General features: G+C 40.7%; 1 protein-coding gene across 1 annotated transcript in view; it reads right to left on the bottom strand.

The window, feature by feature from the left end:
* Nucleotides 1-4,570: 4,570 nt before the first annotated feature.
* The window catches only part of LOC128975378 (zinc finger protein 827-like), a 29,169-nt gene continuing 17,613 nt past the window's right edge, over nucleotides 4,571-16,126 (bottom strand). Inside the window, exons 3-4 of the mRNA XM_054392240.1 lie at nucleotides 14,101-14,273; nucleotides 4,571-5,062 (exon numbers count right to left, since the gene is read on the bottom strand). Of these exons, the coding sequence (XP_054248215.1) occupies nucleotides 4,571-5,062; nucleotides 14,101-14,273 (665 nt within the window). The remainder of the gene's footprint in view (nucleotides 5,063-14,100; nucleotides 14,274-16,126) is intronic.

The raw sequence follows: 16,126 nt of genomic DNA, 5'->3' as shown, positions 1-16,126 counted from the left end.
GAGAGGCCAGCAGTGAAGTATGCTTTACAATTACTGTTTCTACACAGAATTTCTTTGAGATCAATAGTGCAAGAATCCCATTCATTTTGATGGGATTCATTGATTTTCAAACGTTATGAATGCAGCACAGAACACAAGCACAGTAGTAACTGCCTGAGAGTACACTGGCCACTGTACTCTGGATCACTGAGAGAGCTGGTTCTCATTACAGCAGAAACAAGACTTAGAAGTGGATGGAAAGACAGCAGTATCTAAAGGCATGTGTTGTACATTGCCTGCCACTGAAACCTTTGAAATGGGAAAAGAAAATACTCTGCAAATTAAGGTATGAACGCAGTTACAAAGTTTCAATGTGCAACTAATGGACTGGGGGAAAAAACATTCCAGCAAAGCACTGATTTGGTAAGGTACTCCGGCAACTTGGGAGCATAGAAGCAGTCCTACTGAAATAAGAAAGGGAAGGTTTGAAGGCAGAAACATGTCCATGGTTAATATTCTCCTATTTATATGTTGAGTCATCTGCTAATTGTCTTTGCAGACATAACCCTTTACAAATTTAAATACAATTTCAGTGAACCCTTTAACATATAATGTGAATTTAAAAGTATCTCCTGCCTTAAACTAGATCTAGAGAGGGGAATCTGCAAAAAATGCCAAGATTTGTTCTTATTTTCAGATTTACATTTGGTGGTTTGTGTGTTGTCTTGTTTCATAAAATATATGAACACTTTGAATAAAACACAGGAACACACTGAACACTTCCAGTTGTGGAAGCTCCAAGCCTGAAGTGCTCAAAGCCAGTCAGATGATGGGAGCCTTGAGCAACCTGGTCTAGCAGGAGGTAACCATGCCCATAGCAGTGGGGGTTGGAATTAGATTAAAGTCTCTTCCTACCCAAATAATTTTCTGATTCTGTGATACAACTGAAAGTCTTCTGGCAAGCAATGGCACAGAATTAGGGCTTTGGGGATCTCACAAGGTCACCCACACCAGTATTTCTCAACCTCTAAAGCTCCCCTAACCCTTTCTGAAAGTGATTCAGAAGCCATTTTGAGTATTTTTGCCACAGCTCAATTCTGTCTCATCGGAAACTAGGTCTAACTTTGAACATCTGTAATTTTTTTCTCTAATTTGCCTCTCTAGAGCTTGCTGCTTGTTTTTGTTCAGCTGAAATTTCTTGCAAGTGCTTCTGATGTTCTACAGTTCACAGATCTTGTCCACCCTACTGCCTAATATGTGATCAATCATAGCTGATCACAGGTGGTCATCTGAACTGTTCTTAAATTCTCCAGAGATGCCACAATCTCTCCTGCCAAATTATAGAGGTTTAATTACCTTAACTTTGGAGAAAATTTTCCTAACACCAATTAAACCTTACCACAATATAAACCTGATAATTTTTGTCCTAATTATGATGAATCACTGACAGATGATCTCCTTCTCCCCATGACAAACTATTTAATGCATTAAAGGCTTACTAGTGACTCGCTTTAGATTTCTCTATAGGCTTCACAACCTCACTCCAGTCATGCCCATTGGGCATGTTTTCTGAACCTCCAGTCATTTCTGCTGCTCTTACTTGAAATCTTTCCAACTGTCCACACTCTCATGAACTATAGTGCTAAAGCCTTGGACTTCAGCAAGAGTGAGAAGAGCAGGACTGTTTCCCCCTTCTTTGAGGCTGTTTCTCTCTGTATCCTAGTAGAGTGGCTGTCTTTTTTGCACTAGTAAGATGCTATTCCTCTTGGTTCTTTCCTGCAGAACTGTCACCTCACTAGTTGTTCCTGGCTTGGTATTTGTGCAACTGTTTGTTGAACAGTTACACATTTTTTCCACATCTCTTTTGGTTGCCATTCTTTCCTTTTAAACTGTGAACTACTATCAAACCACTGTTTTCCAACCATCCAATACCTGCTTCTTCTAGACTGGCGAGGTACTGCATTACACCATCAGAAATAACACCAAGGGTCAAAATTCCAGACATGCTTATTAAGAGTCCATTTTAAAATTCTTAATAGGCAACAAACACCATTTTTTGGACCATCTTTCACTCTAGGCACACCAGACAAGCTTCTGGAAACTGTTAACTTCTAGGTCTGAAGGCAGACAAGCACTCTTGAATCGCACACTTGGAAAAAGAAGAGGCTGAAACTGCACAGAAATGAAAACCAACAGGCCCTGAGGTGTCCCATGAAAACTGGAGGCACAGGAACTGACACCAACCAAGAAGAAGAGGCAAGCAAAACTAAATACTCATTTAAACCATCAATATTCAACAGGAATAAATGCCAAATTCTGAAAGTCTATGTATCTATCTACTGCTTCCTTCTTAGCCACAAGGCCTGTCAGGGAAGAAAATTAGATTGTTTTGACGTAATTTGGTCTCAACAAATCTGTGTTGGCTGTTACAACTGGCATATACAATTTGAGATGTCAAAATATTTATACCACTGAAAAGGTAGGGCCATTAATTGAAGTTCTGATGAGCCTAACAAGGGTGTCTTAATAGAGAAATCACTCAAAGGAACTTGGTTCAGCACAGCAAACAGCCAAAAAAAAAAAAAAAAAAAAAAAAGGGCAGCTCATATTTAGACAAATTGCTAAACGAATTACTTCTAGTCTGAATTTATGGTCACTGTATGGAGGAAAGCATGAGCTAAACATATATAGCAGAGTATAAATCTCAAGAGAAAAGAAATTCCTTTCCTTTTAACATTGCCCTTCTTGTGTAGTAAACTTGGTGACTGGCAGTACATTTCCATCCAAATATGCACACATACAAAATTACAGATACATCTCACTCCCCCAGTGACTTTATAACATGTTGCTAGGTAACAGTGCATACAAGTCAGGTTCTGAGACCTTTAGTAAGTCACCATAAAATAACTGCATAGGCCTTTTGCATGAATAATGGACGTTTGTATCCTTTTTTTCTGATGCCAGCAGATCAGACTTTGAAAACATGACCATCTGACAAACTGTAAACAGCTCCCCATCAACTGCCACATGAAAATCCACACATCAAAAGGTTGTATGTTTTCTCATCTTTCAGGCTTTCCCCCTCTCCTGCTTTCTGCTCTCATTCTTGCTACACGCAGCCATCATGAGCACTACCCTCCACAGGTCAGTACAGTTACGTGTTGAGCTACTTAGTGCACAGCAGCTCAAATTTAAGATAGCCATCAGAACACAAGATACATGTGACAGCTGTCAGTCAACATAAAAAATGGATTTCATATAGAGCCCAAATTTGAGTCTCAATTAAAAAAAAAAGTACAAGCAAATCAAACCAGATTCATTCTTGCTCATTTTTTTTCGGTCAGAATAATAAATTACATCAACAGATTGCTTGTTAAAGGAGAGGTTTCTGCACCTTCTTCCAATCCACATAGCAAAGCACTTGCACCAGCCCATTCCACCCCTTGCTTGTCCTCAGCTCTTTTCAGTTTTCCTGGTTGGCTCCATGAAGCCCCAGGCTGAATTTCTTGTGTTTACTCACTCTACTCAATCCCCCACAGAACTGTGATCCCCAAGGTACAAAGGTCTGGGTAAATAAAGACAGCAAGCCATTCCAAAATAAATGACTCGTGGTTTCCCCAGAGCAATGGCATTAGAGCAGAACTAATTCCTTAAGTTACCTGACAATAAAATTTGCTAAAATTCAACTTATATTCCATTTAAAAGAAAGGGGTAACAATTATTTTCTATTGAAAGGGGTCTGTTCTACCCCCAAAGTCTAAAACTTTTCCACGGGGACTGTCATCTCCTTGTGAAAGAGAAGTTTCTTCAATGACATTTTTCCTGACTTCATTCTTTGTAAAAGTCAAAGGCCAATTTTGAAAACATTTAGTATAGAACACCCCTGAAGCTTGCCCACAACTCTGGAGTGTTCAGCCAAATCGGTGAAAGAGTACATGAATAGACTCATCCTATACACATCATCTCCTTCAAGATCTCACATATGAGTATCAGTCTTACAGCCATAATCTAACAGTGAAAGAATACACCATAAACACACGCTTTGTGTTAGATATGGGTTTGAATTATAACAGTAACAAATGTTTAAGAGTTGTTCATGAACCTCTAGATTATCTTAAAAGTGTTAACAATCCAGAAACGCAGAAACGTTCATACTTGCATATTTACTAGTTACCCATCCAGTACTACTCTGAAAGATGATCAACACTTTGCTGGTCTTATTGAACAGAAGAGTAAAGGCAGAGAACTTCAGAGCTGAATTTTCTAATATGCTGGGTGCTTGTGACACTCAGGGATTTCAAGCTAGAACTACAGGTATTCAGCATGCCTAAAATACCACACCAGATGAGATTCGCCAAGGTAATTGCCAGTGAACATGAAAGCCTGGATAAAAAGTTCTCACTCCCAACCCCTGCAATTAAAGGAGGTCCCTCCCATCTCTCACCATTTTGCCCTCTTCCCGCCATCATGCACCTCTCCTTACCAAAAGAAACAGGAACTTGTAAGTTAAGTTGCAATTCCACGATTTAGCAAACCCAAGGCAAGGTGTTTCTTAGCCCATAATGGAGCAGCTGATGCTGCCACTTGCTGCTCAATTACCTGACAGCTTCATAAGAAAATCTGATGCCATCTTGACAGAGATGTCTTGGCTGAATAATGCTGACGCTGTATTGACCACAAAGTCAGAGTAGTCTTTCGGCTGTGTGCTGTTGGGAGGTCTGTCGACAGTGCTAAGAGCAAAAGGTGCAGCTGAGATGCCATTGTCATCTTTGGGCTCTTCTTTCACTAGTAAAGGTGGCATACCTCCACTAGGCTGCCCAGCCACATCTGGTGTTTTAGATACAGATGCTGATCCCATAAGGTCAGGTCCACCTCCTTCCTTCTGTGGTCCCGGGCAGGAGTCACTATTTAGCTGTGGGGACCCCTTCACCTCAGTTTCTGGTACTTCCTCCTTCACTTTGGATTCTGTCCTAAGGAAATGTTGATGGCAACGCATGTGGAGTTTCAGGCTGAAGTGGCGGGAGGAGGTAAAAGGGCATAGCTGGCATTGGAAGGTCTCACCCCTGTCTTGGTGCTGATGAACCTGGTTCAAAAGGTGAAAGATAAAAGCATGTATTAAACAAAACAGTTTATTATCATTACAGAAGTCTCAACTCTACACTTCTAACACCATTAAAAAAGAAGTTAACTAATGAGTGAACTCTTTCTTCTGAGCACTTGGGGAGAGGTCAGGCACTAAGAACAGTAGGATTCTTTCACACATAGCTCAAAGAACAAACACCAGGCTCAAAAAAATAAAAATCAGCAACATCTGTTTCTGCAGCATGGAAATGATGAAGGCTGCCTTGGATCAAACAGTCCTGAACAACCAGATCCTGATGAATTGTCAGTGCATAAAAAGGCTTCTGAACTATAACTAGTAGTTTTCTTCACTAAGAAATCAACAAACCAACCCATGCCTCTTACATGATCTACTGAGCCTGATCATTCTGTGCAACCTCATTAATAACAATTGTTCAGAGCAACCCAGGAAACACCAACTTGCAAAGCAGCATCCATCATCAGTTCATATGTCATCAGAGAGAAAAAAAATACCAAGGCACTATTGAAAAAGCTTGCTGCAGATTAATTAGACCCCAAAATAAACAGCTTTGTTATGGTAAAAAACAACCAGGAGAGATGAGGGTTGCCATTTATTCTATTTTATCAGTTACCTAATGACCCCGGTTACTCTTACTTCCTCATATTTTGACTGCAGGCTCTTTCTCATGGAGACTGTGTGCTCCTGCATGATTACACTGCCTCAGGCCTGATCTTGATTACCTTTTAAAGACAGGTCTATTCATCCATCCATATGTAATCATTTATAAGTTAGTTGAACAGACACTCATTTAAGATAAACTATATATATATATATTATTACACACTTCCTTGTTTAATACAATACTCATGAAAGAAAAGGAGTAATTGAGCCCAGCACACTAGTGGCAGGTATATTGATAAGTTTTCCCCCTGTAGTGTCCCAAATGAGTTTTAAATCCCAACTCCAGCACCCCAGGCTACTCCCTGCAGAATGCCTGGCAAATGCATACATTTGTTCCTTACTAATTGTTGTACACATGATCAGGACAAAGTGGCACCAGCCTGAGCTCCACACCTTCATTTTCACTTGTGACTCAGGGTGGTTGGAAACATTTCAGTGAAACAGATTTTTGTTGGAAAGTGGCAATTTGTTGAATGCAAAATATTTCACCTGAAACATGGAGAGGTTTGATGAACTCTTGGCAAACAAGGCGCGATTCCCTACCCTACCCTACTGAGTCGCACTGCACGCCCCACTCCCTGGGCTTGCCTCAGAAGCAGCTGTGCCAGGGATCCAAGGCTTGCTGCTATAGCCTGGAAGCCCAACAGTCCTGAAAGCTCCATCTCTAATCAAAGCCCAGCAGCTCCACACCAGGGAACCTGAGGGAAAGCTAAGGATTTCAGCACTTTCAGGTTTCCTGCAGAGCTGAGATCTAGATCTCCAGAGTCCCGGCACAGCTGCTGCAAGCTCTGGGGTAACAGAAACATTTCCCAAACACAGCTCTGCTGAGATTCAGGTTGGGGGTTTCTTATGGTTGCAGATTTGGCCTCATTTATTCTCTGTATAGTAAGAGGAAATTGGTCACAAGCTCACATCCAGCAATTTCTAGCTCTACATACACAGAACCTGAATTCAGATCTGCTGAAATGTAAAGAAAAGATATCTGTCTTTCAGTCTTTGGTGCATTCGGTGAAGACACATTTCATTAGTACTGCATAACTTTTCATTCAGTGGTTCAAGGGCTCTGGAGATTAGGTACTAAACAGATAGCAAGAAAGAATTTCTCTTGGCCAGCAGCTTTACAGATTTGACATTCTCAGAACTGTATAAGCATGACATTTACAGACAAGGTAATTCTGGAATCTTATAATTGCACCTGACAGCAAAAGAAAATTTAGATGCTAATGCTAGCCTAAGTTTTAAAGCAATAATCTTGCAGAAGAATAGCAGTGCTATCAGTTCTAAATATTCACAGGTTACAATGGAAATGCCAGACAGATTGCCCATCTGCACTACTAGAAACAGGATGGTCTGGGAGCACAGCAGTGCTCTTCTTCATGAAGAGCACTGAGATGTACTAATGGTAGCAAGCACTCTCACCATGGCAACTTTACCTCTTACACCCACTGAGATTTTGTGTGCCAGTGTTTCTCTTCAGGATCCCCTTCAGTCAACAGTTCCTTGCCCACATATTTAACCACTTCTTCTAGAGGCCCCTTATCATGATCACAACATGATGCCTTCTGAAGGCTGTCACTGACAGTCAGGTGGCGAAGTCTGTGTGGGAGCTACCTTCTCTCTCCAGGACTATGGCATGCCACCCCTGCAATACCTTTTGAGAATGGATGAGAAGAGGCAGGACTGATTCATCTGATTTGGAATTTGCTCCTGCCCGAAGACAATAGCGGCATCACCAATGGATTCATTATAAAACAAAGTACATTTATAACTTGTAGCCAAGGAATGACAGAATTCATATTCAATTATTTAGAGTTTTGAAAGGAAAAAAAAATCTATTAAAAAAGACATGAAACATTAAGCCAAATATTCAGCCTGCAATATCCTGGACCCAGTCACACTATAAGACTGTTATTTAATCCTCAAAAGTAAATAATACCCTTTTTAAATTTTTGAGCAGTATTAGAAACAGCAGCAAAGAATTAAAGTCTCTTTAAAGGAAAACTATCCCTTATTTTATCATTCAATAGCAACTACAAGAGCCAAGAATTGCCATTCTATGCTATATGGATGGAAAAGTCAAGGCAGCAACTACATACTGTATTATAAGAAACAAGAAACCCTGTAGAGCTACACAGAAAGCCACAGGGGAGATCCAGGTCACACAATGGTACAGTGCAAAAAGCTGTCTCCTCCCTCCGTGAGACAGAGAATGGCTCTTATGCTGTGCTAATGCTACCCAAGCCATCAGACATCCTATTTAGACTCAACCAGGCTGCTCCCACTAGAACCACAAGCAGGAGGAGACAACAGGACAGCTGACAGGTTTTCTCCAAAGTCCAGCTGAGCTCAGCTGCTGCTAGATTTGAATTTCTCTGAATTACACAGCCACAAATCACCATGCACAACCTGCTCATGGAGAACGGTTCTCTGAAAATCCCATAAAACTATTCTTTGATCTGTGTCAGAAACACTGAAGGACTTATAAAGTTATTCCATTTTACTGTGGATATTCTTTTGACTGTGCAAAGTACTTGTATCATCTTTATTTTAACCCCCCCAGTCTTCCTAGTCTCAAATGGTTTCTGGTTCTATAGCTTTTCCTGTGTGTGCTTGATAAGATGCATGCAATAATCTTCAACAGAGCTATGGACTCCTTATGAACTTATGGCCTAGTTTGAGGACTTGGGTACAAATTGTCTACTGATTGTTTTTGTTGTTTTGTTTTATTTTTTCTTTCAGTTTCTCTTGCTGCCTCCTCATTCTCAAATCACAAAAAAATAAAAGGCCGCTCAATTTATCTTCTCCATCATATGCAATACTTTGATCCCACTTCCTTTCTATATCTGGCAATCCCATTCTTTACAGCCTCTTTCTTCAAAGGGAGCTCCTGCCATCCCACTTATCATTTTCATTGCCAGCTTTTAAACCCTCTTCCGTTTCTGGTAAGTCTTTTTGATGCCGTGACCAGAAGGGAGTATGGTAAGCGGCAGCACACCGTATGCTAGTAACAGCATTGTAAGATTTTCTGTGTTAGTCCTGGCTTGTTCTACAGACTCTAAATACCTAATGCACTTTTTAAATCGCTGCTGCCCATGCCAAGAAATGGTTTTCATTGAAGTGTCTACAACGATTCCCAGATATCTTCCCTGAGAAGCTACAGGTCATTGTATCAGACAGCCAGGTGCATGATTAGACTCCTGTTTCCAAGGTGCAGTACCTTGTATTTGTCAACAATAACTTCATTTGCCCTCTTGTTTACCTGTCAGCCAGCCCCATTTTGTTCTCTCTCAACCTGTGCCTTTTCTAATCTTGATTCATGCACACAAGGTTGTATCATTTACAATTCTCTTACCCACAGTTACCATCCCGTGCAGATCATATTGGCTAAAATATTCCCAATTCTTAGTAATGGAACACCCCTCTGTTAGCCTTTTGTCATGCTTAAAATTGCTAATTCCTTCCTGCCCTTTGTTTTACTGTCTCTCGGTGAATTTCTTAATCTGCCATAGTACATTACATTGCTTAATTTATTTGGCAGCTCCTCAGTGAGAAGCTCTGCCAAAGGCTTCTTTTAAAGACCAAATACATTTAAACTGATTCTGAAGTCCGTGATTTTCCTGACATGCTCAAAACATCTTAGTAGAAGAACACATGATTTTCTCTTACAGGAACCACATGTCTCTATCATATCACATCATTCATGTGCTTTTCTCAGCCACGTTTTTTGGTTGGCATACTAAAATTTATGGTATCATAAGCAGATTTCTTAAACCCTCTTTCCATACATAAAAGCAATGCCCCTGCTGATTTACCAGCCCGTTGAAGGCATGGGGAGTACACACTGGCCAGTACCTCTGCACCACGGTTACAGATCCACGTGATCCCACCTAAACAGGGTACAATGGAGTACAAGCAGGGGTGAGGGAACCCAGGCATGTGGTGAGTAAGGTATTTTCTCCTTGCTTAAAGCTGAGGTAGCCCTTTGCACAGGCTCTCCTAATTATGAGGTACAGGAAGGGAAGAAGTGGCATATACCTTTTGTGGGACTTCACAGAGCTTTTTGGTTGTTATTTTTTAAGCCATCAGAATAAGAGGAAATGTGTTGGTTTTTTTGCTTTTTTTTTTTATCTGAGAACTTTCATGTCTAAGCAAAATCAGAATACAAGAGGGTTGGGGTGCTAAATCTATTCACTGCTATATTTGCTTTTGGCTACTCACTTTTTACTTACTTATGGTGACCCAATTACCACTGTTCCCTTTCTCTACTATAGTTTTATGTTTGTTTGTTTTTTTTTTCCTCACCAACTTTCAAGTGGATTAAGTTTTCCATGGCGGACATCTGTTTAAACAACTACTGCTACCAGCAACTACTACAACCTGGCCATTTGGCTGATTTTTATTTTTTTATGTGTTGCTTTTATTTTTTTAATCTCTTATAGTAAAATTGCTTCCTCTGCGACTGCCTTTGACTACACTTGAGAGGTCTCCATTTTGCATGTCATGTGCCCTCTGCTTTTTGATCTCATGCTGTCTTCTGACAAGTTCCCTTATGTTTAAAATATTGTACTTTCAAAAGCCTAGTGCTACAGGACTAGTTCTGATATGATCCCTTCCCTCAGGACATGCAGATTATTTATACAGTATTTTCTTTTTGAAACCATTTCCTTGCTTTGCTTGAAAGCAAAGGTGAAAAAAACCCTCTCTGCAGGGCTGGACTGGACTAGACATTCCAAAAACCTGAAGGTGTTCTGTCTTATCCTTGTCTCGTGTGCAAGAAGTGACAAGATTTAAAGGCAGATATTTGAAGTCACTTACGACAGGCACCTATCTGAGACTTGGGGCACAGATTTCACTTGTTGAAAATTTGTGCATGTTTGCTCTACCTCCCTTAGCTGAGAGGAGGTAATGGAATCACCAGGGCACCTCCCAGGCACCTCCCAGGGCTCTTTAAGATTAGCCTGAACCAAAGTAAACAAAAAAATCTTCCCATAAAACATAGTCAACCTCCTTCTCCCAATATGGGGAAAATGCTTTAACATCACTTTCCCACAACTTTGCCAAGATGGATCAGAAACGCTTATTCAGTTATCTGACGCTAGCTGAGGAAGAAAGAGGGAAAAGCAAATCACTAAGGGCCATGTTCTTCAGGGCCTTTCCTTATTCCCTCTATCATGTAATTAATGGTCTCTCCCTAATCAGGATGCTGATTACAACCCTTTTTCCATTATACAAGAACATTAATCTGAGGTCTCACTGCATGGTCCCTCTTCATAAGGAAGAGAAGCAGGAGGATCCTGTGGCTGAGCATCACATGACCTACTTACCATTGCATTTTATTTTTCTGTTAAGATAAATCTTCCCTTTCCTCATTTTCTGTCATACCAGCACGTGTGCTCACCTTGCTAGACTTCTTTTCCACCACTAGCAGAGCTGGCTCGCCTATTTCTGCCTTATGCCTATATAGCAGCATAAGCAACATTTTTAGATGTTATTTTTGGCCATATGCTCCTCTTCCTCAATGCCCCTTCCAAGTGCTCAGGCTAATATCCTGTTGCTCTTTTGGAATGTTTCTGTATGATCTCACAGCCTACCCATCCACCAATTGCTGAGGAAGATATATGCATGATCCAAAGAGACCAATTGGCCAAAGTCTGACTGATGCTTGTGGTATTGCTCTGAGAGAAATTCAATCCCTACTTCCCTACCAGGAAACAAAAAAGCATGAATAAATCTTAGGCCACCCCTTTCCATTGCTTTCTCCAGAAGAAGTATGCGAGAGTCTCTCTCAAGAAGAAAACAACATATTCCAACTGAATATATGTTTAGATAAATAGACAGAAGGCCACAAGCACAGCCCTTACTGCCTTCTTGGACAAGACACCACTTAGTTACCCACTGATTTTGTCCAGCACCCCCAGAAACCACACAACAATACCACAATGAAGTGCTGAGATGCTACCCCTAGACTTCTGGAAACAAGGGCCAAAACTTGTGGTTATGCCTTTACTATAATTTGTCTCAAAACCAGACTAATAAAATTCCTTACTGTAACTATTTTAGTTTGCTGGTTTTTTTTTTTCCTAAAATGCCTGTCTCTGTGAAATTTAAATGGAATATAACAATTGTAGATAACACAATTGTGCCTTAAAAGGCAGTCTCCTCAGCCTCCCTTGTTCATTGTTTGTCTGTGTGGAAACTTTCCCTCTGCTTCCCTTCTTGCCTTTCACTTCCTCGCCTCCAGTTGTGAGTTGGTCCTGGCAAAGTGCCCTTACTGGAAGAATGCTTCATCAACACGGTGGGCAGCATATGTAGATCCGAATATGGGTCAGGGCTGGAATCAATCCAGCTCTCTGTTTAGATTTTCTCTAGCAGGGGACACGTTACCAAAAACACTGGCAATGTTGCATTCTGGGTCAATCAGTTTGACATGTTACAACTACCACAAAAATATTACTCATTAATATAAAGATACATACAATAAGGAAGACCCATATGGACACACATAAGCTACCCATGGAAATTAAATCTCTAAATAACCAGTTTCAATGACAAATGCCTAGAAAAACTTATGACGAGATGCTTCAGCTTGTGGCTAATGCTGTCTAGGAGCAAACAAAGAAAACACTATTAAGTTTTGAGGACTGCAGCTGGACAAAGCACCTCAATAGGTTTTACCTGTCATCCTTATCAATAGAACACAAAACCTGAAAACTGAGACTCAGCTGTCAAGGGTTAGGGCTGAGCTGGCCACTAAACAAGTGACAGATGCTCTCTATTAAAACCTCTCCCCTCCCCAAAGGGGAAGATAAATGTAGTAAGGGAGAGAAACTCATGGGATGGAAATCTAAAACAGCTTTAAATGAAAATAATAACAATAAAATGAAGTATCTGCAAACAGATACAAAAAATAATATGGAACCCAACCCCCCTGATGGCAATGGTGTCACTGTTATCACTGATGCTGTGAGCAGGCACTGGGGAAGTTCCAGGCTGGACCCAGCAGCACATGGAAACCAGATTCAGGAGCTGGATTCCCGAACTGGATTCAGGAACACACAGATCAGGGTCAAAGGCAGAACAGAGTCCTCCTTGGACACCAGCCACTGAAGAAGAGGCTTGACCCTGGTGATCCCTCAGCTTTATGCTGAAGATGAAATCCATGGGATGGAATCCCTTGTTGGTCAGTTTAGGGTCACCTCTCCTGCCTACTCCTCCCCACAGGTGCAGCCTTTTACTCTGCACCCCCAACAGGCACACAAGATTGAGCAGTGAACTGGTGTCCATAGGAGCAGGCCTAAGCAAAAGCCCTTCTGCACACCAGTGTTTGGCAGTAACTCTAGCTGTCACTGCTAGAAACAAACACTGTCTGCAAAAAACATGCCCTGAACTTCAGAAAGTGCAGTTACTTTAGAAGAGACCGAGCTGAAAAGTAAAATCACTGAACAGAATTAGCTCTGTTCTAACTCAAGCCAGGACAGCATCATAAAGGAAAAAAGCTTGGCTTGTGATGGCATCCTAGAATCAAAACTGGCTTACAATGAATGACAAACACCAGCCCAGTACCCTCATTTTGAGTAGCCTTTTCAGTTTTACAAAACACCTCTTCACCTGTACTTGCAGTTGATTCATGGGGAAATAGAAAGAGGTGGAGAGCTAGAGGAAGCTCTGCCTTCATGGGATGACTGCAAGGAAGGAGATAAGGCCAGGTAGCTCCCAAAGGATCCCAGGAGAACAAAGCGAAACATCTGACTGGCATAACCAGAATGCTGCATCCTCAGCAGCTCCTAGCTGGGCTTTTCTGATGTGTATTCATTTGATGTTGAACACTGTCAGTTATTATAATCTCATACTTATTTACACACAGATTCAAAAGCAGTAGTTTTACATAATGGGAAAAATAAATGTTTGGGGGTTTTATTTTGGATCTTCTTATGAATTTACACTTTCATCAAAGGCAGTTCAAATGACGTTCGGTGTTTCTGGACACATGACTAACATGCCCCTTCCTCATCAGCTTTGAATTTGGTGTGACAGAAAACAGTTTTTTACAAATTGCTATTCAGGTAAGAAAAATGTATAAAACCCATTGAAATTAAGGTAAAACATTACCTTAAAAAAAACCCATTACCTAAAAAAAAAAAGCAGCAGGGAATAATAGGGATGTCCTTCACAAAGCAGGGGACAAAAACAGGGGAAAAAAAGTTTTTTTTTTTCTCTTTTTATGATCTATTTAAACAGAAGCATCATTAGTAGTACAACTAGGGAAATTTTGTTCTTGCCAATGCAGCAGGTTCATTATACCATAATTTTTTGATTGATCAATCAAATGTTTTGACTGCCAGCAAAACTTCCCTTACCTTCATGTGTGATTTGAGATTGTCCTTGCGTGCACAGCGAAATGGACAGAGTGGACACTGATGACTTTTCAAACCTGTGTGAATCACCATGTGCCGTTTCCAGTAACTCTTCCTCTTGATAACCAAACCACAGATTGGACACTGGAAAGGTTTTCCTCCTTCTTCTTCTGAGGCTTAGCAGAAAGGGGAACAAAAAGAGAGAATCCTTTACAGACACTTGTCGAGTACTTTCCCCTTGTAAACATACTCAAGAAACCATTTCATCTGCAAAGAGACATATGAGTTAAACAACATGTACCAGAAATTTCAGTTCCTCGTCCTTTCATATCCCTTTTCTCCTTAATTTAGTTATTTTCCCTTTAAGAAAGGTCAGCATAATTTATAAAGGTTAATGTCCCAAACATCATTTGGCTAATCAGTAAGGGCTGTGACTCTACCTTACCTGGTCCTAATGTTCCTTATAACTTCACTGAACTGAGATGGATGTCTCTCATAATCATCACTTTGCAGCTTCATTTCCTATCAAAGGCCAGTTGCAGGAGGATATGAAAAATATGCTTACTGTTAAAAAATGATCCATGTCCATATCGGATGGCTAGCCAGCAGGGTAACACAGAGCACAGAAAGCACAGAGCACCCCACAACACAACTGACAAGCATTGCCTATCACGTATATGTAACTCCAGGAGTGAATGACTTCAGAACTCCTGCTGTTGAAATTGTTTAGTTATGGGCTCAAGCAGGTGCTGCTGCAGCTTCAGCCATCAGGGGTCTTCAGCTCATAGGTTTCCTTCTGCTCCTCTAGTTGCCAGAGCTTTAAATCCATTGCCTTCCTAAATGTTTGCACTCTGCTTTATGGACCAATTCACTTAAGATAAGCAATGGATTTGGTTGCATTTATCAGGCAAATATGGTTTGCCTACTGAGTGGGGAACCATTGCAAGGCTGAAGGCTGATGACTTTACACAAGTAACCATCCATTCATCCTCTCACCACAATTTCCTCTGATTCTTATAAAGACCGTGGAATTGGAAGCCTTTTTCCTCGCCGTAAAAGACACACTATTTTCAAACATCCAGAGCTCAACAATGTGTATCCTGCTATTAAGAAATTCTCTCTGAATACTTTGTCTCATTATTATCAGTTATTTCCTGCTGATAAGGATATAGCAAATATCAAATTCCCTTGATGAGGAACTAAATGATAAAAACCTCCAGAAAGATTTACCGTATCCTAAAATACAATTCTTGCGATTAGGTAGGAAACAAAGCCACTGCAATTTAACTGATTAGGTTAGTCATTATGTAAGTACAAAAAAAGGACACGTTGTCAAAGCATGCATTTCTGACAGTGCTGAAATTCTCCTTCTGAAATACTCTACCACATTCAACATATTATCAAATTGTCACCCCTCTCTGCACTTCTAAGGAGAAAGCTAAACCCAATGCTGTAAGTGCTTGTGTTTCAGATTTTAAGTATCTTTACTTCTTCCCAAACAGCAGGAGAAAGACAAGATTTTCTTTTTCATGCTGAGGTTTATGTAGTGAAGAGCTAACATGGTTACCAATTCCTTGAGGGCTTTGGCTTTCCTTCCTTTATATTGATGTCTTTTTTATGTCACATGGTGTCAATTAGTTGGAAAGTGACCCCAGTGAAGGGATAATCAGCCAGTGCTTGCCAAACAAGCTTCAGGAACAACGTTGCAAACATGACAGGCAAAAAGTTACACCAAGCAAGCCTTAATGAGTAAAACAAAGGTCTGCCACCCACCCACTTTAAAAAATGACATCAGAACTTTACAGAGATTCCAGACTTCCTTTTAAATTTCATCCCAAACAGGTGAGCATTTCATAGAATTGGCAATATTAACAGACTGATAGCAAAGTTAGTCTTCTCTGTCCCACTTCACAATGCAGGTAATGATTAGGTCCACCAAACCTGACAAGCTGTTTTGGAGATGACTACGTTCTGGTAAGCCATGGCTCCAGCTTCTTGTCTGAAACAATTCTGAGCAAGAGTTCAATGC

This window comes from Indicator indicator, chromosome 25, assembly GCF_027791375.1.
Source record: "Indicator indicator isolate 239-I01 chromosome 25, UM_Iind_1.1, whole genome shotgun sequence".
In the NCBI taxonomy this organism is placed as follows: Eukaryota; Metazoa; Chordata; class Aves; order Piciformes; family Indicatoridae; genus Indicator; species Indicator indicator.
This window is presented reverse-complemented; position numbering and strand designations above follow the sequence as displayed.